Consider the following 23,382-nt stretch of genomic DNA (forward strand, 5'->3'; position numbering starts at 1 on the left):
CAATGGTATTTCTGCTACTACGGCCACAGTTAGACCTCAGTAGAACAAAGTTATGCTTGTAGCCAAAAACTTCATTCAATCGCTTATTTCATTCATTTGAGGTGTCAATGTTTCAGCTGTGTAACTAAATGTTTCAGGTTGTTAAAAGACTCCTGGCAGATGGTGTATTGTAAATATAGTAGAATCTCAATGATACGGTCACCAATTCTTAAAATGTCCCGACCAGGGTTAAGGTTCATGGTAATGCAGACAATTTCTCAAGCTGCGGCAGATGATAGACTAGTATGTGAACCATAGTATGTGAACGATAATCATAAGTCGCTGTTCAAAATCTTGGGACGTAATTTGAAGTCAGTAAAAAGGTATTTCAGGGTCTCGTTTATTGTGTTAGCTATTTGTGCTTAAAATGATTCAAATTGCCTAGGTTTACATTAGGGAGGCTTTGACCCAAGTCTGAGTTCGACACAATTCGGATGCTGTGTATTGCGGCATTTGACAAAAAGAGGTGTCACACATTATGCGAGTTAGAAGGGCACGCTGCAATGCCGACAATGTCACAAGGGCTGCTGTGGGGTGTAAAAATTATCCAAGAAATCTGCTGATCTGATTTCATTCATCATGTAGCATGATAATTGACCTTAAAGGACCATCACACAGTGGTGTTAGTAACCAGGTCCACATTATCATAGGTAGAACTGTTTAGGTCTTTTTGATGCAATTATACCAGTTGTTATTCTCATGAATTTACAGCTTTTAGAATGTTTGAATGACTGTTATGGCTAAAGCACAGATGTCAGTTGCTTATGTTTTTTTAATTATCTAATAACTGTGGTGCTTTTATTATTTTTTTGCCTTAACACACTATGGAAAGTGCTTGATTGCAGTGCTTTTTATTATTTTTTTTTTTCACGCCAGAAAACACTGCATTTATATTTCTACTGCCACAAAAAAGTGGGATCCTTTGCGTTTCCTGGTCGGAGGCTGACAACAGCCACTTTCTGTCAGCAGTAATCATGAGGCGACTCGCATTTGAGGGAATTTCAGTGCATATTGATTTTCTATCGACTTGTTATTGCCGCAGGACTTGGTGGTAATGCATGTAGAATACCAACTCTGCATAATGTTGGGTGCAGTTTCGTTTAGCTAAAAGAAGCAGTTTTGCATTTGTGCAGAAACAGCGTGCAAAAGTTGGCGTATGAAAATTCTGTTCTTACGAACGCAGATCAAGAGTTCTCATTTTTTCAACGCGGAATATTTTGCTTGCTGATTGCCGACAATTTGTGAAGCATGCCGCTGACTCTTTTCCATGCAACCGTGCCTGCCTGCATTTGTTTTTGTTGCTTTACGCTTTTTTTTCGAACTCCTTTCTCTGTCGTCTTTCAGAGTACCTTTACACTCACGGATCCAGCTACTTTAAACCCTCGTTGGAGCAGAGAAATTTCACTGCCAGGAGCATTTACTCTATTCAAGGAGCTGTGCTTGTTTAGCACTGAAAAAAAAATCATGCCAAAAAACAAAAAGCAGGGGAGGGACAGAAGCTTTCTTTGGAAAAAATAATAATACAGGCTTTTTTCCCACCTTCTTTGCATCATTGTTTGCCTTTTCTTCTATGTTCTTGTTTTTGGTTGCGTCCTCGTAGTTGGTTTGCTGTGATACGTGTTTTGCTGTGTGGACGTACGATTTATTAACATCATAGTTGTGTGATAGCAATGACTTTAACAATATTGTGCGTGTGCGTGTAGCAGTCTAACACGGTAGTTTGTGTGGAGTGATAGAGTCGTGATTAACGACCAAAGTCCGAGAGAGTGTTGGACTCGCATCAGAAGCACACCTTCAGACTTTGTTTCCGGGGTTCGGTTTACTCTAGTCACCAGAGGCCATCTTTCTCAAGGCGAGGGGTAAGAAACGTTTTGCTCTGTTTTTAATAGCAGTGAAAATGTCCTTGTGTTTTTGCATGTCACTCTAGCATAATAGTTCACAAAGACTTCTAGAGAGACTTTTTTATGGGTTATCATTCCCATTCGTGTCCACAGTCATGCGAATCAAAGCAGGCAAAAACAACCAGACAGGCACGCATCAAGATTCATAATTAGACTAGAGAGCAGTTACAGAATTTGTTTTTTTTTGGGGGGGGGGGGGGCTGGAGGAGGTCTGGTATTCTCTTAGAATCGTTTCTTTACACAGAAGGATTTTGTCTTCATGTCATGAGTCTATGCCCGAGGTACTTGATCAGGCTACAAGAGTACGTCTGAGGTCAGATAAATCAAACACTCGGAATATTTCTATGAAAACCATTAGCAAAGCTTATGGAAGTCGTGTCTAGCGGAATGTTCAATATATCGAGCAGTTGCCACACTCATGGAACTTACGGTTCTTCCCAAGTGATAAAAATTTCCGAAGTCCATCACTACAGCATATCTCATAGCCTGAGTTGCTTTGGGACGTTAAACCCCACAAACCAAACTGAACCGAACCTCTCGTACTCATTTTCAATGCAACATCGTGGTCAAGCAGTGAAACGAGCTGAACTAAAGCCTGGCGTCAGCCCTAGATATGCTTCTGTACGGAAGGAGTTGCGCAAGACAATTATGCCTCAGTTTTAATGAGTGATTCTTCTATTTATAATGCATTGGTAATAGGAGTAGGTGTACATAATAGAGTGTAGTTAGTTTGAAGGCACCACTCCCTGTCTTAGCAATGCTTAGCTGCTAGCATGCTGACAGGAAGCACGTCACTATCCTGGATGCAGTTTATTCTTGCTTCCAAGCTTTGGATATGCGTATCACCATTTTTTATGTATCGAATTATTGTTATTTCAAACTGTTCCACGATTCCCTTCAAGTTAGATGTATCCAGGTTCGATTTTATTAAATAAGAAATCAATCTAGCAGTCGGATCATTCAATAAACAGACTCAGTCAGCCTTCATAGAACAACCTTGTTTGTATGCAAAAATATTTAATGTAAATATGTATTTGGATCACGTCATGTATCTCTATTTAGCAGCTGACTGAAATGTCCGAACTCTGGATCAGTTTTGAGTAAAATAAGGCTAAGGAAACTAGAGCAAAGTCTCTGCAGTATGATCTCACAATGATGCTTTGGTTGGCAATGTATACATCTTCCATGTTACCATGATCTGTTGCAAACTTCAGTGGACACACGCTGCAGTAGGTAGGTGAACAGAATGTGCTACCTTTGATATGCCTGCCCTTGTGGTGAGGCCAACAGTTCTTGGTTTCTCTTATTCCTTTGAATAGAAGCCTCCAGACTTCTTGCGCTTCGCCAGAAACGGTTATTCTGCACCATACCTCCGGTATTAGATTCCGCTTTGGTTAGTTCGCTTCTAGCTTCTTTTCTTTGAGGGGGGGGGGGGGCTGTAATGACTGCAGTCAATGCATTTGTGTGCTTGGCACTAAACAACAGAGCAAGGAGGCACAAACTTGGCGTACCAAAATGCTCATGCCGGTTTCTATGCAAGCAACCATAAAGAAGGGCTGTTGTTTCTTGAGGCTGAAACACATTTGTGCCACCCACTAAGTGGTGGGTAAAACAAAGCAGCATGCAGAGTCTATCTTGTTCTTTCCTTAAGAAACCAAGAAAATGAAACTACTTATAGAATTGAAGAGTAGAAAGGAGCATGTAGCCTTAATCCATGATAGAGATGAATGGGATGCACCTTTCATATTATGAGTATTTTTCAAAATAAGATCATGGGCAAACTATTTCTACTTGGAATGAATTGAGAGAGTAAATATTATTTGATGCTGCAATGAACGTGAAGCGCCATTGCTCCTTGTCATGTCTTTATGTTATAATAATCTAGTTAATCTATCATTATTGCCATCATCATCAGCCAGGGCAAGTCCACTATGGGGCATACCACAATCTTTATGAGCCTGTTCAATGCAAGTCATTTAGTCATTAGTCATTATAACAGAAGGCACAACAAGTCTGGAATCTGACTTGCACTCCAGTCCAACATATTTTCTATGCGAAAAAATTAGTCAATGTTAGTGTCAGAACACAAAGTCGAGTCATACCTGTAGTGGCCACATATCAGGGAGGCAGAATTGAAAAAAAAAAAAAAATGTTCCCCTAGTGCTGTGGAGTGCAGAAATCTAGGTGGTCAAAGTCAGTCTGGATCCCTCCACTTCAGCGCCTCTTTTTCTCGCCTCCTTCTTTCACTCCCTCCTTGATTTCTAAGAAGTGAGACAATTACTGCCTTTGCTCTCTTCCTCAAATTACACTTTAATTACATTTGCATGTTTTCACATTTTCCATAGAAAAATTCTATGTTTAGAGGGTTCCTATATTGCAGTTAGTGTCTTCCTTTTCTTGTCCAGCTATTACATTTTGAATCTGAACTTCTCGCATGTTTCTGTCTTCTTCATCTGAAGATATGCGGCTAAATGTAATTAATATGATTGCCTCGGGCAAATATTGAATTGTTACTAAATGTAGTTCTGTCTTAATAAAGCAGCATCGATTAGTTCTCCCAAATACGTTTCTGGAAATATACCCCCAAGTTCACTAGGCTACTGTTGACATTTGGAGCCTCGGTTCCATAACCTCAGTGTACAGTAGTATTTAATCCCATGGATCATATTGTTTGGAGCAGTCCATGTTTGTAAGCTTGTTTGTAAATATGTATATCTTTAATTTGGATTTAAAAATTTGTACCCAAGGTAAATTTAAAGGATAATTTACAAGCCTGAAGTTGGAAGGTTGCACGTTGCCTTTGAAAAAAACTGAAAAGAAGCATAGCACATCTGAATGGGAAGTTTGTGGAGACATAACAGCAGGCACTGACTGTCATTCGATGCCATTACTGTGAGAGAGGGATTAAAAAAGAAAGAAAAAGAATCTTAAATGGTGTAATGTTGAGAGTCTCTTTTGTATTCCCGAACGCTTGGTGCATGACAGTAGTTCATAACTTCACACTCTTTTTACCCTCAGTGAATCCCACCGACTCTCAGGAGCTACTGATGGATATGCCTCCTCTTGTATATCTCTCTCTGCTCAAAATGCTCACAAAAGAAAAGATCATGGAATCACAATAAACCCGAGAGCATTATTAATTCAAAAGTGTGCAGAGGAAGGGGAGGAGAGTTAGCGTATTACCGTTAAGTGAAAGACTGACTGTTGTAGCTGGTTATCTTGAGTCATGAATAGGAGCCAACCAGTATCTCCCAAGGGGAAAATGTGTTAACAGTTGCATCTCGTCAGTGTTCACCTCTGGGGTGTAAACTTGGAGCTGGCAGAGGGGCTTGAGGTTAGGTTGAGGATTGGGAGTGAGATGTTAAAAGGAAAGTGATAGGTTTAAGTTAAGAGGCACAGAAAGAGCAAAGTCGATCTAAATCGGGAAGAAATGAGAATAGGTGGGGCACGTTAAGGAAAGGTGACCACTGGCCCTTATAAGTAATAGAATGAATGTCAAGAGAATGCAAGTGTAACAGGGGTATCAGATGGTTATCAGATATTGTGAGAGAGCCGAATGGATGGATGAGATTGGGAAGTTTGGGGAAATAAGGTGGCCACAGGTGGCAAAGCTCAGGGTTAGTAGTAAGTAAGAGAGACCATGGAATTTCTCCTGCTTTGAATGCAGTTGAGATGCTGATGTCGATGAAGCAACTGGCTTACCTGATGCGAGGATTACTCCAGCTAATTGTGATAGTTATTGCTGCGGCCCACGCCGAAGGTGTGATATTGCCAAGGTAATGTAATGACATGCACAACACAGATGACTTTTAATAGTGCCACAGTGCAAGAAGCTGCAGGGCAGGCATCATTTGATCACCATGCGTCGAGTGCTTTGTCATATGTTGCATGCAGAGCACACGGGAGATTTCGCATTTGTTATTCTAGTGGGAGTGCAAAAAAAGGTGTCTTTGTTGCATGCCCCAAAGCATATTGTGTTGAAAGTCTCACGCTTAACCCTTTGAGGTGGCACTCCTCATTATTTCAAAGTTTTTTCCCTCCTGAATAGCCTACACAGGGCTCAAGAAAGACACTTAATTAATCAGCTTTGGAGCTCAAAATGCCGTTGATTATTTTCTTCTGGGTGCATACAGAGTTTATTACAAAGTACCACAATGGTTGGAAATCGTAATGTCAACACACCAAGACTTATACTTGGGTGGCATCACACCCTTTCTTTTTTTGAAGATGTGCGTGTTAATATAAATGCAGGAACAAAATTGCACTTTCATGGGCAACAAAATGTGTCTACATGAGTACATTCTACAATGCTTACTGTTCTGGGAAGTATTGTTTAGCAAATATGAAACATATGAAGTTAGCAAATATGAAAGAGCACTCCAGTTGCAATATGAACACTGCTAAATTTGTTGGAAGCAAAGAAAAGTAGGTATTTGCTACAGCACACTCTCATAAGAGAGATTTTTGAATTTGATTTGTACACAATTGCATCCTTAGGCTTGAGAAGGTTAGTTTATAAGAGGCTTAGGTTTGTCACTGTCTTAACTACCACTAGTGGGGGTGGTAGGGAGAACATTGGACATAGGTTTAACTTTGTCTCTGGTAGTATATTGGGGAAGGAAGCAAAGTTGTGCGGAGATGTGCTAAAGATTAGTGCTAAAGGGTTTTTACTGTTTATCGTGTTTGTAGTAACTGTGTTAGACATGACGACAAATTTTCTTAAGAGAATGTCTAGGTAGCTGGTAAATGTTGAAGGGTGTACTCTCATACTGGAAAATTTTTTAAAAACTTATTTCATCTTTCGTGCACACGCACGCGCCGCACACCTGGAAAGGGAATAATGAAGGCCCATGTTTTAGGTTAGGGAGACTGTTTGTTGTTGTTGTTGTTGCTTTGGCTGCATTCAACAGGGTCTTTAGGGGATTGCTGGCAGTGGATTTCACTTACTGGAGGACTAAATAGTAAACGTATGCACACAAATTCACAAAACCCATACAAAACATACATCGGCAAAGTGCCCATAGCCAGCTACAACTCAGGGCTAGTAGTCCACAAACTAAATCTAGCTTATGGATAGGCAAAAAAAAAGAAAGAAAGGACAGGAGAAAATGTTCTGCGCATCCAACTGTTTCATCCATGCATTGAGCTTCTTTTTTGTACAGGTGTTACACAGTGCTTGTCAATAATATGCTTGAGGAATGTACAAATTGTTCTTGAACAGGCACGGTTCGGTTTTCTATTGCAGTGGAAAAGACTCCTGCAGCTTCATTCAGTTTTGTGATGCCGCAAGGAAATATTAATGGCCTGATTGAAAAGCAACAGTTTTGCAGACCCTCTAAAACTTCGTAATGACGGTTCTCAGAACTCCGATTTGCATGGTTTTGGGTGCTTGCTTCTTGCTGAGGTAAAATTAAGAGCTGCAGCTGTCCGGAAGCGTGACTCTTGTCGTTCTTCTCGACAGATGAACATGCAAGGGCTGCTTCGTCTCAAGTCTGTGAGAACGGAAAGGAAGATGTACTCACCGTACCTGTTCCCATTCTCAACATGGACAAAGGGTCGGCCGGACAGAGAAGCTCATCTGGTATGTTCGTCGAAAATGTCTTTCCTTATTGGTTTTCCTCATTGCGGCTTGGAGGCTATGTCGTTTGGCTGCTGGTTGCAAGATTGGGTCCTGTCTGCGGCAGTTAAATGTTGATGAAGTCAAAGTTCTAAAGTGCCCGCTTGCAGTGCAGTGTCAGAGCACGTTGAAGAACCCCAGGTGGTTTAAATTAATCCAAAGCCCTCTGCGATGGTCTCTCTCACTTCCTACACATGGCCCTGGAAGGTTTAGCATCACTTACATTATTGTTTTTGTCCAAGAACGCAGCTTTCTAAATATTTTTCTGTGGTGATAGTGCAAAGAAACTGTCAGTTTGTGCAAATTTTAAAGGGCTCATTTTACGTTCCAGTGAAAATGCATACTCAATAACAATGGAGAAGATGAAAAGAAGAATTATTTTAATTTTGCTGGATAGCCTCATTCTTATATGTGTGATCGGCTAAGACCCTATAAAACTAATTTAGCTGCTGCTGTTGTACTATTCATGCTTTTCTTTTGCTTGCTGGATGCTTGCACTTAAATATTTAAGAGTACTAGTTTTTCTTTCATTTTGTGGTTGGTAGAATTTATGCAGCCTTATGGAACAGATTCCAAAATCTATTACGTAGAACTAGGAGTTACAAGTTGGGCCTGTGTAAGCATTTCGAACTTTCTAGATCGCTACTGCTCAGAAAAATTCATAATCTTTGTTCCTATATTTGGTTCAATATTCCCACTATTTTTTAACAAGATCCCAAACTTTTTGCTGCTCCAAGGGGCAAGAGAGAGATGGCATCAACTTGCAGCATTTCTTTGTGGCTTGGGCCCATTCGTGGCAGTATTTATGGCAATAGGTGAATGCAGGAATTTTTTATAATAACATACTGTGATGCATATTTTATAATACTTTGCCTCAGAAGAAGTCTTTCATAAAGCTGTTGCTGTAATATAGAATATTGGCAGTAACTTTCTTGCCTCTACTTAATAGCAAACCCTGTGATTTCTAAGTATTTAAAAAGTTACGGAAACAGAGTTCTCAGAGTTGTTTTTATGCTCGTGAAAGTTCCTTGTGCCAATATATGCTTGGAATATTTTCACCTCCTCCCACTCATAGTTCATCAGGGGTCTTTGTTTCGCTGCTCTTCTATTAAAGGCTCAGATGACGAATACATATCGGATGAAGAGGGCATCACGATGAGCTCATCCGACGTGTCGTCTGAACCGGAAGAGGAACCGCCTCCACCAAAACATGAGATTCCTGTGATTATCATCGACACTTCACCAGGCGATCAAGACACCGAGCTCGATTGGGGACCCGAGGAAGTGCGCGCTGCTCTCGGTCAAGTGGATGACGACACCTTGGATCTCGAAGGAGGAGGAAACGTCAAAGCAGCTTTACAGCTTGGTGCAACTGCCGCACTTGAAGCCAAGGTCAGTGAAGACCAGACAACTCCCGTGAGCCTTAGGTCAAGTGACAACCAGACTTCGAGTGACCAGCTGTCCATCCAGAGGTCTGCGGAGTTGACAGTATCAGCCGAAAGCTTGCAGACTGTCAGCGTATCCTCGGGTTTGTCCTCTTCATCCAACGTGGACAAGTTCTCCGAGCCCGTTCATGCTGCTGGAGAGGGAGTTCCTGCTATTGTGGAAAACCTGGAGTCGCCATCCCTGACGGACGTCTCTGAAGTTAGCGCTGCAGTCCAGTCTAGTACTACATCATCAAGGGCAGGTGCCTCACCCGACGAGGGCAGGTTGGGCTACGACCTTCTCCTGGATCGTGGCGGCTCCAGTGGAAGCTCGCCGTTGCCGACTCCAGAGAGGGAGGTGGGGGCCGCATTTGAATCAGATGGTGACGTTTCTTCCGAATCATCTGGAGTCCGGTTTGGGAAGTTGACTGGACGAGAAAGTGGAGCCAGTTCCTCACTTGCCTCATCATCTCACCGCTCCGCGTCCAGTGCAGCAGACGACAGGAAGTCACCAGGTACAGACGACTCAAGTTCTGAAGAGCATGGGCCACTCATACTGAGAGAACATGCTCCAGATGCTCTTAAGTCACCTCTTGAAGGCACGGCGGAGGTCATGGCAGCACCAGCATTTTTAGGTCACAAAGCCATTTCGAGGACCACTTCTGGAGAGCCGGAGTTGTCGGAGGGGACTCTTTTGCAGGTCTCAACTACAACTGCCCTGTCCGATCGCCCAGACTCATCTGAGACGTCAACTACAGACACCATTGAAGATGCAACAGTTGTCCATCGCCAGCCTGCTCAAATGGATGATGAAGATTTGTCGCCAACCGGATCATTACTAGATGATGTGGTTCCGAGTGTCCAACCTGCTGACTTCTTGGAAGCCAAGAAAGAACATCCTGTTGAGGCCATTGAATTGGTACACCCTGTAGTTAGTGTCTATGAAGATGATGTATTACACTTTGCACCATCAAACCTGGACAGTCCAAGCAGACATGACAGCGTAGAGCCAGCTGAACTAGAACTTAGCAGCAGAAGCAAAACAGGCAGTCAGAAAGCAGCCGATAGATCAAAGCTTGCTCTTGAATTAAACAAAGAAGAGTCAGTGAAGAAATTTACGACACCTGACATGTTGTCACCTCGAAGCGATGTCACTGATGAGGACACGACGTGTTCTGCTTCCATCAGTGACCAAGAGGTGTTTCCGACTGATGCCGACAAACTTGGCACTCCTGAAGACTCTGCAGTTCCGTCCCCTGCACCTCAGCCTGTTATGAGAGAGATGCTTCATGCCCCGATAGCGAGCATGAGTGATGAAGATGACCTCACAGCATCTGATCTCAGCAGGAGAGGTCTGCAGCTGGAGCCCAGTTTGCCAAAGAAGTCGCTTCTGGAGACCATGAAGGAAGTCCAGGAGGCGTTGGGTCCTGCGGCTGCTACAACACCTCTAGGCCAGCAGAGTGACGGTGATGACTTCACGGTGTCTGAATGGGCTAGAGAAGGTGGCGACAAAGAGGCACTGTCTGTTGTTGAAGACCTGAAGGCAGAACTTACTTCAGATGATAAAGACGTGAAAGCTGAGTTTACTTTTGATGATAGGAATGTCACGCGCAGGCGTAGACGGAAGAGGGTATCATCTGGTGGCAGCAAGGAGAATGTGGAAGAAGCTGTTGAAGCTGTGAACATCGGCCATCTAAGAACAAGCCGGGAAGCAGTTGACGAATGTCTCTCAGGTCACCCACAGGCATCTTGTCATGGTAGCATTGCTTCTGGAGTGATCAGTGGTACCCGCAATAACAATAATAGCTTGCAAGCTGGCTCTGTAGCACCAGAGACGCTCAGTCAACACAAGAGTCCCTCACCTTTTCGAGAACCCCCAAAGTTTCAAGGTTATGGTGGTTCGTTTGCCGAGAAAGTCCGTAGCCGCTCCACCGAAGGCACCACAAGCGGTTTTGGTGAACTCCAGGTGCCATCAGGTGATGTCATCTACCTCAAATCTCTCAACATTAACCTACAACGGCTAGACTTCCCCTCTATCCGCTCCTCTTCTCCAAGCAGCCGCGGTTCCTGTGAAGAGCTGGACTCTGATTGTGGAGCTGCTTCTGCTGCAGCCGGAGATGGTGGGTCAGCCATCCGAAGTAGCCAGCCTGTGGCACGATCAGCACCCGTCAAAATCGAGCGACCCGTGAAGAGTGCAGACCCGCGAGTCCGTGTTAGGCCTAACCAATTTCCAGAAAGCTTTCCTGTATCATCTTCAACGCCGCTGCGTCCCTGTGCTGACCCAGTGACAGCCATGCTCATGAGCCGACGAGAGCAGCTAGCCCGTAAGAGTGTCCACGAGGACATACAGAATCTGCCATACTTTGATAGTCTGAGCTTAGCTGGTGACTTTGATGACTTCAAGACACCGCCTGAGGCCAACACGCCGACTGAAACTTTTGAGACGCCTCCCACCTCGCGCCCTGGCTACCTTTCTGCGTTGCATGCGGCCACAGACCCAGAAAGGGAACGGGCGAGACGCGAAGCTCGCGAACGGGCTAGGCTTAAAAGTGACGAGGAGCTTGGCCTGAGTCCTTGTAGCTACAGGCGGAAGTATGCACGCACTCCAGCCTTTGACGAGATCACGCTCACGGACCTTCTGGACCAGGAAGATGAGACATTCAATGCACTGGACGACAGGTCGTCACTACGGAGCTTCAGTACAGCTCAACACAGGCTGGCACAGTTTGAAGATGACGATGAATTTGGGAGCAGCATAGATGACAACGGCAATGACTCCGCCACACCAGTCGCTTCGCCAGCAAGGTCCACGGATGACCTCGACGGACTTGACGATGTGGTTGTCGGCGGCGTGACTCTCATGGACCCTTACCAAATCCGGGCAGATGTCTGGAAGCCAAAGCCGAAGCCAAAACGACGTCTCTTTGCAAGGAACGAAGACGAAGACCGCAAGACGACGCCGTCCCCAGCGACATCAACAACGAGAAGAAACCTTTTGTCCTTCTTGGGTTTCAACCGCAGCAACAGTGGAGGTGACACCTCAACAGCCACGACCAAGGAGAAGAAAGAAAGTTACAATCGTGAAAAGGCAGCCAAGGATGTCGCCGAAAACGAGAGGACCAAGACCTTTTCGAGACTGAGGTTGTCGAAGACTCCGCGTGCTGAGAAGTCCTCGTCGTCGCCAAAGAAGACGCCAGCATCGAAGGTTGACAGTGCCCCCTGCTCGACGGAAAGGATAGACGCCTCTCCAGAGGCAGCAGCCCTGAAAGTCATCGGAGCTGTCTCATCAGTTTCTTCTCGACAGCAGCAGCAGCAGCATTCGCTTGTGCGGGAAGAGATGAAGAAGCACATCAGCCTAGACAATCTCAAGTCCCAGCCAATGCAGCTGCCGGCTAAGAGCAGGAGTGTTGAGTTCGGCATCATGACCGCGCCAAGGGCGACAGGTGAATATTTTTCGCACTTATCTCTCTTGGCAGATAACTTTTTAGGTGACCTTCCTGTCCCCAGTCTTGGGTAAATTAGTGCAACAGATGCACACTAAGCCCTGCTGGGGAGCAGTGGGAGCAGAATTCTGAAATTCGAGCATTTTGTTGCTTCTGACGTTGCAGAAATATATAAAAAAAAAAAAAGAAATGATGAGAGCAGATTACAAATTAAGAAATTCGCTGTGTTGGGGGCCATGTCTTGTAGGCAAGCTATGCAGCCACGAATGTGGAGTCATGCGACGGAAATGTAAGAACTCAGTAAGTTTGAAGAAAGCTCGAAACCATGCATGCAAGGCCTTTAGTACTCATTGTTTTCTGATTGAAATGCATTGTACTGTATCTTTATTTGTTGCATTATTACTCATTTATTTTTCCCTTTTTTGTATACATTGTGTCATTTGCACGGAAGTGTGTTTTTTCTTTGTATCCCTTTACAATAATGCCCCACGAGCACTGTAGGTAACAAAATGAATGAATGAATGAAGAGGCTGATATTAAGGGATTGATTACTCATTAGCATTCACCTAAGCCCAGCGAAACGGCTGCAAAAGAAAGCTATATACAGCTCTCTCAGAAACTTTGTAGTTGAAGAAAAATTTTTCCTAATCCGGGGTACTTCTAAGACTGGTATTTCTGCGTGTTGGTGGCTCAGAGAAGCTCATTTCACTGGCATGTGTTTGTTGTGTCATGCTGCACCCCAAAAAATTAAAAGGTTGCTATGAACATTCTGTGTCATGGCTTCCACCACTTCCTTCCTGACATGAATGCAGAAGCAAACATGCAGATATATGATGTCTCAAGAAATGCTCAAATTCAATTAACATCTTCAACTGTTAGTCTGCTGGGAACAGTTACGGTGTGCTATCAGTCCCAAAAGAAAGAAATTAGATGCCCGAGGAACTCTAAAATGCACTCCAAAGAACTCCGAGGCTGCACGGAACTTAGGTTGGGAACCCCCAGTGTAAAGCAACCAACACTACTGAGATGCTATTCACACATGGATGAATGTAGCTTGTTACCCTGTGCATTCTGACGTCTCTTTTTCGTGACTTTGCTGCATGTGAAGGGGAAGAAGATGGTTTCGCGGACTTTGATGATCGCGACCTTGACGGCAATGGCGAAACGAGTGGGCCCTGCGACAAGAAAGGCAAGGTGAGGTCGCTTGCAAACTGTTCTCTGTTGCTCTTGAGAAACTGTCCTCTCACTGTTTCTCCTTGTTGCCTGTGTCAGTTTATTCAGCCTTGCACCGTAGTCAGACAGACCTTGATTTCAGTTGACTTTGCTGTGTTTGTTTTAATTTGCTCCGGATACTGGGCTATCCACTTCTACGGCAACCCAAGTCTTGCGTGGTGAAGTTGAATCGCAGTCGAGCAATGTGCACAGCACCTACTTGCTTGGTGCCAAATATTTAGCGCAGGGTGCATACATATTCTCCTGCTAAGCGGATGCTTCCCTGCGTGAAAGGTAGTTATTCACTTGGTCCGTAACAGCTGCCTAGTTGCTTCAACAGGGCAGTTTACTGACTTAGGAGGGTGGATAAGTAGGCCAGTTGGTACGATAGTTGAGTCGTCTGGCGAGGAATCTGGATACGATCCAAGAGCATTTTTTTTTCTAATAATGTCCGATAAGAAAACTTTGCGTTTCTACCAGGGATGTACGTACATTGCAGACAAATGTCAAAGGTGCTACTTCAGGCCATCAGTCTTCTGTAGGATAGCGATGAGTGACTCGTCTACCTTTTGTGTCATTAAAGGTACTCTGTGGACAAACGTATACGTTTTATTTATTATTATTATTATTATTATTTATTTTTTTTTAGTAAAAACTGATCTTATACCCTTTCCTGGTTGTAATGTTGTTTTTCTGGCCGCACGACACACATTTATTGCTGGCAGGCTAACCAAATCACATTACAAAATTTTCCCTTAACTCGATCCAAACTCACAATGTCAATTTTGAGAACTCTGTGATCACTGTGTGAAGGCGAATGGTAATGTGAGCCAGCCTCAGTGATCCTCGCTAAAGTAACTGCTCTGATGCACCATATTTTGCCTTCAAAAATGTACAGGGTGGTTAATGACATTTGTGTTTCATTTTTGGTCTTTACTGGTAAAAAAGAATTTTTTTATCAGTTAGATCTTTGCCACTGGCAGGCAGTAATGTATCAACACAGGTCAACAGCAGCCTGGCCTAAGTGCCTTTTTGAAGATCTCTCTGTCCTGAGTGCAGTGTCCTCAGATCTGTCTCTTATGCTTGGTGTCCTCAGGTGTCTCTCCTAAGCTTGGTGTCCTCATCTGTCATGGATTTCCATCCCTCTCCTCTCTCTCTATTAGATGCAGGCAGTGGACCCTCGGAAGCTGGAGCGGCTGACGCTGCGGGTGCAGCGTCAGCAGGAGCGCAAGCGACAGCGGACGGCCCAGGAGCTTCAGCGACGGCTCGAGGAGATCGAAGTGAGCCTCCGGTCGCTGGAGCACCGGGGGGTGCTTGTGGAGCGAGCGCTGAGGGGTGAGGAGGATGAGGATGAAGGTGAGCCACACCGCTGCTGTCTTAAGGCTACCTGAAAAATTCACCAGCATATTTGTCACCGGTGCTTGCTCAGCCCAGCAGCTCGCATTGAAGTTGGCTTGTGCCAGTAGGTTACTGCATTCCAATGACACCAAAGCTACTTTTACTGAAAAGAGAGATTTTATACATCGGAACAAACAAGAGAAGGTAAATACAATCATATAAAGAAATTCAACTTTGCTCTTGCCACAAGCAAACTGCAATGATGTTGGTACTGTTTCTCATGGATATCTGAGGCTCACTTAAACAGCTATGCACTTTCCTCCGGTGGTCACAGAGTCGCCCTTTTTCTTTTTTTTCATCTTCATTATGAATTTAAATTAAATGACGAGCAAATTGTTTTCTTTTTGATTTGAGCTTCCTCAGCAGTAAAATATTTAGTCTTTTGCTACCAAGTAGGCACCAAAAGAGTCACACAAAGCCATACGATTTGTTATTGCTGTCAGCAGTAATTGGATGAAGATAGCCTCATTGCCTTAAGGTGGGGAAGCAACTGTGTGTCTGCGCCAGTATAGTAAGAATGAGCTTCATAAAAAAAATAAAGCTTTTTCCCCATAAGTGTTTGATTATATAGAAAAAAAAAACTTCATACTTTGAGAGCTAAAAAGGGAGTGCATTCAACGAGAATTTTCATGAATGGTATCTCACGCCTCGGGTATTATGTGAAGAAATTTCGTTTCATTAGCGGCACATGCTTCATTTCTGTATCTTTCATTTATCTGTTCGATCAATGTTCAGCTTGACAAGCCACTTAGAGGTTCTGGTAATATACTGTGGTGTCTGCAGGAACATGCGTATCGACTTTTTTTAGTTAAACTTGCTCCTGGACTCGGTAGCGAATTCTCTCTTTGAACGATTAAAAAGTTGTTTTTAATAAAATCAAACTAAAAAAACTGGCCATGGTAGCAGTTATTTTGTTATTTTCTTTTAAGCTCGAAATCATGTTTGCTTGGTGTGTTGAAAATGCCAGTGGCTGCATGTTTTCCTGTCAGTAACTTCTTAACTTCGCGGATGTTGGCGTGTGGTTTTATAGGTTACGTTCTTTTGGTACCGGGCACAGAGGATATATAGGAGTTGACTGTCATATTAGGATAACACATTCTAGTCACAGAGAGACCACTCTCACCTAGAACGTAGTTGTAAGCTATGAAAGGCGAGGAAAAGAAATACGAGTGTCACTCCACTAACAGTTAGTCTCGCAAGTAAAATGTGTGGGCATGGACTCCCGAGGCTGTGCGATGTAGAAATTCACTTCAATATGGCGTCCTCTTATTTTTGGCGAGATTGTCACGAGTTTGAATTAACTGGCAGATCCAAATTTTAAATAAATACGTCTTTTGCTGCTGGTCAGACTTGGCATAGCCTTTTTGGGAAAAGCCAGAGGGTCAGTTTTTATGGAGAATAATGATTGTGTAGTGTTCAATTGGATGGAATTGGATGGAACCCCTTTCAATTGGATGGAATTGTCATCGGCGTGTCTACAGTGTGTTGGTTTTTAATGCATTATCATAAACCTGGCATTCGCCAATTTCGCCGACGTTTTTTCTCCATTCCTTGGTGTCCAGCACTTGGTAGTTGGCAAACAGTAGTTGAGTCTAAAATAAACTGAACTAAAATACTTTCTTGCCCCAAATGATATCCAAACCCACAGCGGCGCAAACGGATTATCTCTGCATATCATTGTATTCTTCAAGTTTCATTCGTGTGTGATAGGTCAGGACACACACACCTCTAACCTCTATTATATTGTCCCCTTAAGGTCTGTTAAAACGGTCCCAAATTGTTGTAGTACTCTGTCATCATGGTCACCGCTCACCGATTTTGCAGATCTTTTTCTGAAGCTTGCTTGAGCTTCAAAACTGAGCCTTGAAACGAAACCGAAGTACTAGTGCACCTATTTCTCATTTAACTTAACCATGCTTAATCATCTGTAATATTTTTTTGTTGGAACGATAGCTTTTGCACACTGAGGGAGCATTTGTTGTCAAAGCATTGCCCACCAAGTGCACAAAACTTTACAGATCTTCAAGCTGAAGAGAAGGACTTGACACAAGTGCTGTTTCGGCTGATGCGGCAAAAGAACAAATTATCCAGGGAGGAGCAAGAACTGCTGATAAGGTAAACCACTCCCTGTGGAACCCTGTGAAACCCTGTGAAATCACAGTGCATCAGATTACCACATTTCAGTGGGGATGTGGAAATATTGCCTGTTCCTCCAACATGGCAAAATGGCAGTTTTGCCACACCTTAATTGCTACTTTGTGTCGATCCTGAGAGCAGGCTTTTCACTTGAAAGCTTTAGGTAACTGATTAAGGCATTCACAATGCTTCGAAAGGTCAGGCTTGCAGGATTTCATGAACCACAAAAAGAACAGGAATGTTGGAGTCAAGCTGAAGAGAATTGAATGACATTCTTTGATGGACGTCACTGTTACTTTTGCAAATGTCCATTACATAAGGATGTGCCTTCATCATGGTTGTGAATAGCCTTGTTGGATGGCTGGTTTGGGTGGAGTCGAATGCTGTGAAGCAATGTGCTTGAGCTATTGAAAGAAATCATTACAGCAGATCATAGTAGACGCTTTGCAGACTCGTACATTCTTAATCGCCTCGATGTCTTGAGCAGTATTCTCAAACCCATCACTTGTGCCAAATGAATTATTTGCACATTTCAGTCATGGTGATACCACCAAAACATGTGGTTGTCATTGTCTCTGACCATTCATTCGTGTGAGATTAAGAAGTTCGCAGGGGTCAAGTGGATGCAGCTAGCACAGAACCGGGTTAAGTGGAGAAATATAGGAGAGGCCTTCGCCCTGCAGTGGGTATAATCAGGCTGATGATGATGATGATGATGATGCATTATGGTTGCATTATTGTAGTTGGGGTTGTTCATAGCTAGAAGAAGCGGCAAGGGAAGAAGATAAAAAGTTTAGCAGCACAGAATTAAAATTATGCAGCAAGGGGCCCAGTTAGGTATAGGGTAAATGTTATACAGGTTGTACAGATTATACAGGTTATACAGGTTAGGTATAGGAAATATCTGCGTACCTAGATGCACTCTCTTTGAGGTATTCAAAGTTAGAGTTAATCTTCTGCGTAAGTGGGGTTCCTGCTGGGAGTCGGACTAATAACCTGCAGGGAAGATATCCCCTCTTGACTAGACCTTTACAAGTTTTTTTCTTTTGATTGTGCTGGCAAGCTTGCTATGTGCATACGCTTATTGGCACCTTGTGCATAGGGTCAAGGATCTGGAATTGGAAGATCAGCAGTCAAAACTTCAGCAAGAGATGCGAGAACGCATGGCTATTGACGGTGAGTGCACATTGTCTTGCAGCAGTGATCTGTTCATCCTTGAAAGCTTTGTTGGCTCGTTGATTCTGAAGGCAATTCTCCTGCAGTTAGCCTTAACCAGTTTACCATGAAATCGATGTAAAAAGTGGTTTAAGACATTGGCCGCATAAAGGTATGTACTTTATAAAATGCTTTGCAGAAATGTAGCAGCTATACATTAAAAGGTAGCAGTGGCTGGCATTTGTGTATCGGCAAAAAGGTAGATGAAATATGGACTCCCTAGTCCTTTCCTTTTATTTTTTTTTTTTTAGCTCTTGTTACATTGCTGTGTTGACTAGAGGGCTATCTCAATATTTCTTTTGAGACTTATCAAGTGCTTACTCAAGTGGAATGCACTTAATTCCGTAATCTTGGTCCGTAATCTTGCGCTCAATGAATCTGTCTGCACTATGCTTTGCTTTGGTCCTACAGCTTTTATGCTTCCATGCTGTAAACAAACACACATTTACCTTTACCTTGCCCTCTTATTGTTTGTTTTGCTCTTTTCCTGTCTCGCTCGTGTTACTCATCTGGTTCTGCAATAAATTATTTTTGTTTCTTCATTCAGTCTTGTTTTCGCTTGCCTTAATTGATAGCATAAATATCCTCTTCAAAAAGCTGAACCATTTCACTCCTGCAATATCACCGTTATCTAGAATACACATGCAAAGGGACATCTAGGAAAGCATAGGAGATATGTTTATATGCGCTAATCACTGCAAAATTATAACGTAGTTATGGAGGTAATCGCTTAGGAACTAAAGGAAGAAAACAATCATGCCGCTCATGGGATCCGTATCCACAACCTCGAGTTTCCCACCGCCTACGTATGGTTGTTTCTTCTACTTTCTAAGCTAGTATCTCCATGATGACATTGTGGTTTCGCATCAAATAACATAACAGAAAATTCCTTACGCTTTCCTAGGTACCGGTGGCTGTCAACTCCCTTTGTATGTCTCATAACGAGCTCTTCATTTCCCTCTATTTGTTTGCATGATGTAGAAGGCATTACGGCAATGATTGAAATTTTATGGATAGTGAGTGCTTGTCTGCGCCCTGTCAAGCTTTTCTACTACTCAGCCTTAAAGTATGTTTTTCATCTCTGAAAAAGTGTTGGGGTGCCTGGATTAGAGGCAGCTTCGATTGCTTATCTAAATTGATTGATAATTATTTATTTACATCACCTCTGTACATAACTGTGCGGTTTTAATCACATTTCTCAGTAAAAAGGATGGGATATGCATTTGCAATGAATAGACCACTGTGCAGACTCCTCATTGGTTTGCACTGTTTGTCCTTGGCTGGCAGATTCACAGAAGTCTCCACGTGACATCGAGAAGGAGCGAGAAATCCTCAACGAGATGTTGGAGATAGTGGAGAAGCGAGATCGGCTGGTGGCTCAGATGGACCAGCTAAGGATACGGTATAAAACTTTGCAATGTCATCGGTGTAGCTGCAGGCTTTATGAATAGGTAGTTCTGCAAGGTTGTGGTTAGAACACGATTGAGCATGCATCATTTTGAGTGTTTGTCTTGACTCTCTGAGCAAAAATTTGCTTTTCGGCTCTTAGAATTGTGTACTTCATTAGCTGAACTCATTTTTAAGCTCGAATCTATCTAAGCCGCAGTGCTCGTGTTTTTTCTTGCTGTTTGTCACCATGGGCATAGCTCATGGACCTTGATATATCAAACTCCTGAAATTTTGAGGGAATGTACGTATTTCATGGAGCTTATGTCAAAGTTTGTAAAATGCATGCAGCCGCAACTGGTAAGAAAAACGTGCACTGTGTCTTGGACAGTCCTGAGCTTTTAGACTACCGCAGTAATAAAGGTATGCAATGTTGACCATGGGCAAAATGTTTTGCTAAGCCAGTCATGACGCTTTAAAATTGCTGCAGGATGTGAAAGCTTTCGAAGTGAGTTTATAGAGAGTCATCTGGAATGGTATAGCATTGATGTGGGGGAACAGCACACCCATTTCAGAAGCAATCCAGATTGTTGGGACGGTCAACCAAGAAATAAACTGCGCTGCACATGCATGATCATGGAAGCTACATCACATACTAATGTGAATATTTTTTGGGGGGGAATGTGGTATTGCCTTTCCCCTCCCCCTTTTTTCTTGTGCCCTTTTGATACCCATTTAAGATGTTTTAAATGTGTTTAAGGACCAAATTTAAGAAGTTACAAGAATCGCATTGCAGTGACTTTTTTTTTAGTTGGTGTGAAGTGATAGCTGCCTCCTGGGCTCCCGGTGTGCAGAGCATGTCGTGTCTTCAATCATTACGCTACCTAGAGATTACAAGCTGCATGAATGTTGAAAGCAGCAGGTGACACTTAAAGCAACTCCTTTTGGAAAGCTGGAGTAAGCTGAGCTGGCAACAGCAAACAAAATTAACAGTTGTGACCACGGTTCTAACGAAGCATTCCTTACTGGTTGCCACAGTGAAAGCAAGCTTGAGAGGTTTAATACAAAGCTGCTTCTACATATGTGATCGAGAAGTTGAATCAGTTGAAAACTGCGCCTTATGACTCAAAAAGCAAAAAAAAAAAATGTGGCCTAACATGCAGGGCGCGTGCAGCGTAAGTGATTCGTAATTCTGAACTTGCGGACTTTCTTGCCCCGCTCGTTGCCTTCCTTTCAGGGAGGAGACTGAGGAGAAAGAGCTTGCCGCTCGCATCCTGACTCAGGGTGCCACTTGAGAGCGGCTGCACTTAGGAACTACGTCAATGGCACCACTGTTGTGCTGCCCGAGGAACAAGCCCCCGCTTCGCCGAGCCATCGTCCCAGGCTTACCACGCTAGGATCCAGTCCGGCCTCAGCTGCGTTGCCACTCTTGCCCTTTGCTCATCCTCTCGGCTGCTAGCACACTCGCCTTGGCTACTCATCCAAATAGGAAGCAGCATCTTCAGTTCACTGACGTGCGAGCAACTTGTCGCCAAGGCACCATCAGACTGATCGCCACTCTCGTGCTGTTCGGGGAAGTAGTGTTCGGGTCGAAAAAACATGGCTGTTAGGGCCAAAGAAACGTGGCTTGCATCTCAACAGCATGTTTCGAATCACTCGCAGTGCTCACTTGTTGCAGACATCCTCTTTCTATCTTTTCACTTTCACTACCTTTTTCCTCCCTTCTCTTGCGGCGCGGTTCAGGTGTCTGCGAAACAAGCCTAGATACTGCGCCTTTCCTTTCCTGTGAACTGGTGGTGCAGCTGTTGTGCTGGAGCATGTTGTAGCGGTCACTGCCCCTGTTTGTGATCCACTGAAGAATGTTGAGCATGTTACTGTTTGCGTGACAGTTAGTGCTTCTTTTTTTACTTTTTAAAACCTTTTAGCCAACCATGAAATATATATTGTGGGCGATCAAATGCGGACTCGCACTCTATTTTTTTTATTGTGCTGTTGTTGAGCTAGAACTGGCATGCATTGAGTGCGTGCTAAGTTTGGAAAGCTAATCACACTCAAAAATGCATCATGGTGGCCTCTTGCCTCTGTACCCGTTATCACAGTTGCCAGTCATATTTATCCAGATTTGGGGCCGATCATAGCGCACTCTACACGTATGCAATCAATTCTTGTGTTCGGGGCCCACTATTGCTTAATGCAATTCGTACACACTTCATCGTGGTGACTGTTTCTCGTTTCTTAGAATTTCCTTCATCGCTTCCCTTGGGTATAGTCTGAGTATCCACCACAAGTGAGACAACTACTGCGTTTTCTCTTACCTCGTAACTACCCAATCCTGCCCCATCACCACATTTTTTTCTTCCCGGGGTGCTGCACAATTTTAGCGAGACTAAAGGGTTGCTTGTTGCAGCACAAACGTATATTTTCTGTGAACATGTCGAGCACGTTTTGTCATGCGTGAACCGTAAGATACTCAAATGTCCGACATGCAGTAGTGGCAACTATGGGCAGCACATTGCAGCTTGTCAGAAGTGGGTACAGAGGGCGCTAGTGCTTGAGATTTCTTCCACTGAAATGTGAACAAGGTATGTCGGAGTGTGCGGAACAAACATAAAACTATGCGTCTGTTGCCGTTTTGGTCATTGGCGGCCGCGTACCCTTTTTTATGCCGCGCTTGCACATAACTGTTTAACTTGACTTTGCATTGGCTTATGCAAAAAAAAAGAAAAAATCATACACTCATCTTAACTTGTTACCATTGCTGTTTTGAAAAGGTGAAGAAAAAATTCGAGGACACTTTGGCGACTAAAGTGATGAAAGGCGAAAGCCTGAGTGCTGCATTCTGCTATGCGACTGTTGCGCATGTAGCCATGAATGCTGCTACGAGTAAACAGAGCGACTACTTTTTCACATTCTGCGAGTGCATTTATTCAGTGAATTCTGCTTGGCAGTGCCACGATCGCGCGCCTCGTATCTTCGCAGTTCTTTTACATTTACTTTTGTATGGTTGATGTTACTGGGTGCACGGCAATAATTAGTAAATAATAAATTACACAACTGTCATGAATTAGTAATGGTTAATTAGTTAGTCATTAAATAGTAATTGACAAATTGGTAATTGATTAGTAATTGCTCATTGCTTGGCATATGGCCATATAAGGCACACATTCGCACATACTGTGGTGGTGCTCTGTGATTGGTCAATACCTCCATGACGTCATCCTGTCTCGACCAATCAGAGCCGCTGCAAAAGCGTGACACTTTTGCTGACGACAACGATGAGGCAATAAAGGCTTTCGCCGTAAGATGGAATTGATTATGAAAGTGCTTGTTTGCTTTTGTAATGAAATCTCAGTCTTGACAGAGGGTAGTAATCTTCAAGGTAATCGTGTTCTTTGCTTGCAGGTATGTCTGTGGTCATTAGGCAGCCAATCGGGATTTGTGTGTTGCTTGTGGTGGAGAGTAGAACGAAACCACGACATTTGGTACCGAGCCGTCTTCCAGGCACTGATGAAGGACAAATCACAGTATTCAGAGAAGGTGATGAAGAAGGGAGGGGGGTTCAGGTGGCAGAAGAGATGACGAGGTTAGCTCTGCTCTGTTTGGATGCTGAG

At 43.6% G+C, this 23,382-nt stretch overlaps 1 protein-coding gene across 3 annotated transcripts in view; it reads left to right on the forward strand.

The window, feature by feature from the left end:
- Positions 1 to 21,729, forward strand: part of Mical (Molecule interacting with CasL) — a 69,912-nt gene extending 48,183 nt beyond the window's left edge. For all 3 annotated transcript variants that reach the window (XM_084584524.1, XM_084584525.1, XM_084584526.1), the window contains exons 18-25: positions 7,402 to 7,521; positions 8,672 to 12,424; positions 13,533 to 13,618; positions 14,800 to 14,992; positions 17,053 to 17,149; positions 18,273 to 18,346; positions 19,673 to 19,787; positions 21,009 to 21,729. In XM_084584524.1, the coding sequence (XP_084440650.1) occupies positions 7,402 to 7,521; positions 8,672 to 12,424; positions 13,533 to 13,618; positions 14,800 to 14,992; positions 17,053 to 17,149; positions 18,273 to 18,346; positions 19,673 to 19,787; positions 21,009 to 21,066 (4,496 nt within the window). In that variant the 3' untranslated portion in view covers positions 21,067 to 21,729. The remainder of the gene's footprint in view (positions 1 to 7,401; positions 7,522 to 8,671; positions 12,425 to 13,532; positions 13,619 to 14,799; positions 14,993 to 17,052; positions 17,150 to 18,272; positions 18,347 to 19,672; positions 19,788 to 21,008) is intronic.
- Positions 21,730 to 23,382: the final 1,653 nt, after the last annotated feature.

The sequence above is a fragment of the Amblyomma maculatum genome, chromosome 11 (assembly GCF_055883805.1).
Source record: "Amblyomma maculatum isolate TAMU_Amacu chromosome 11, ASM5588380v1, whole genome shotgun sequence".
Classification (NCBI taxonomy): domain Eukaryota; kingdom Metazoa; phylum Arthropoda; class Arachnida; order Ixodida; family Ixodidae; genus Amblyomma; species Amblyomma maculatum.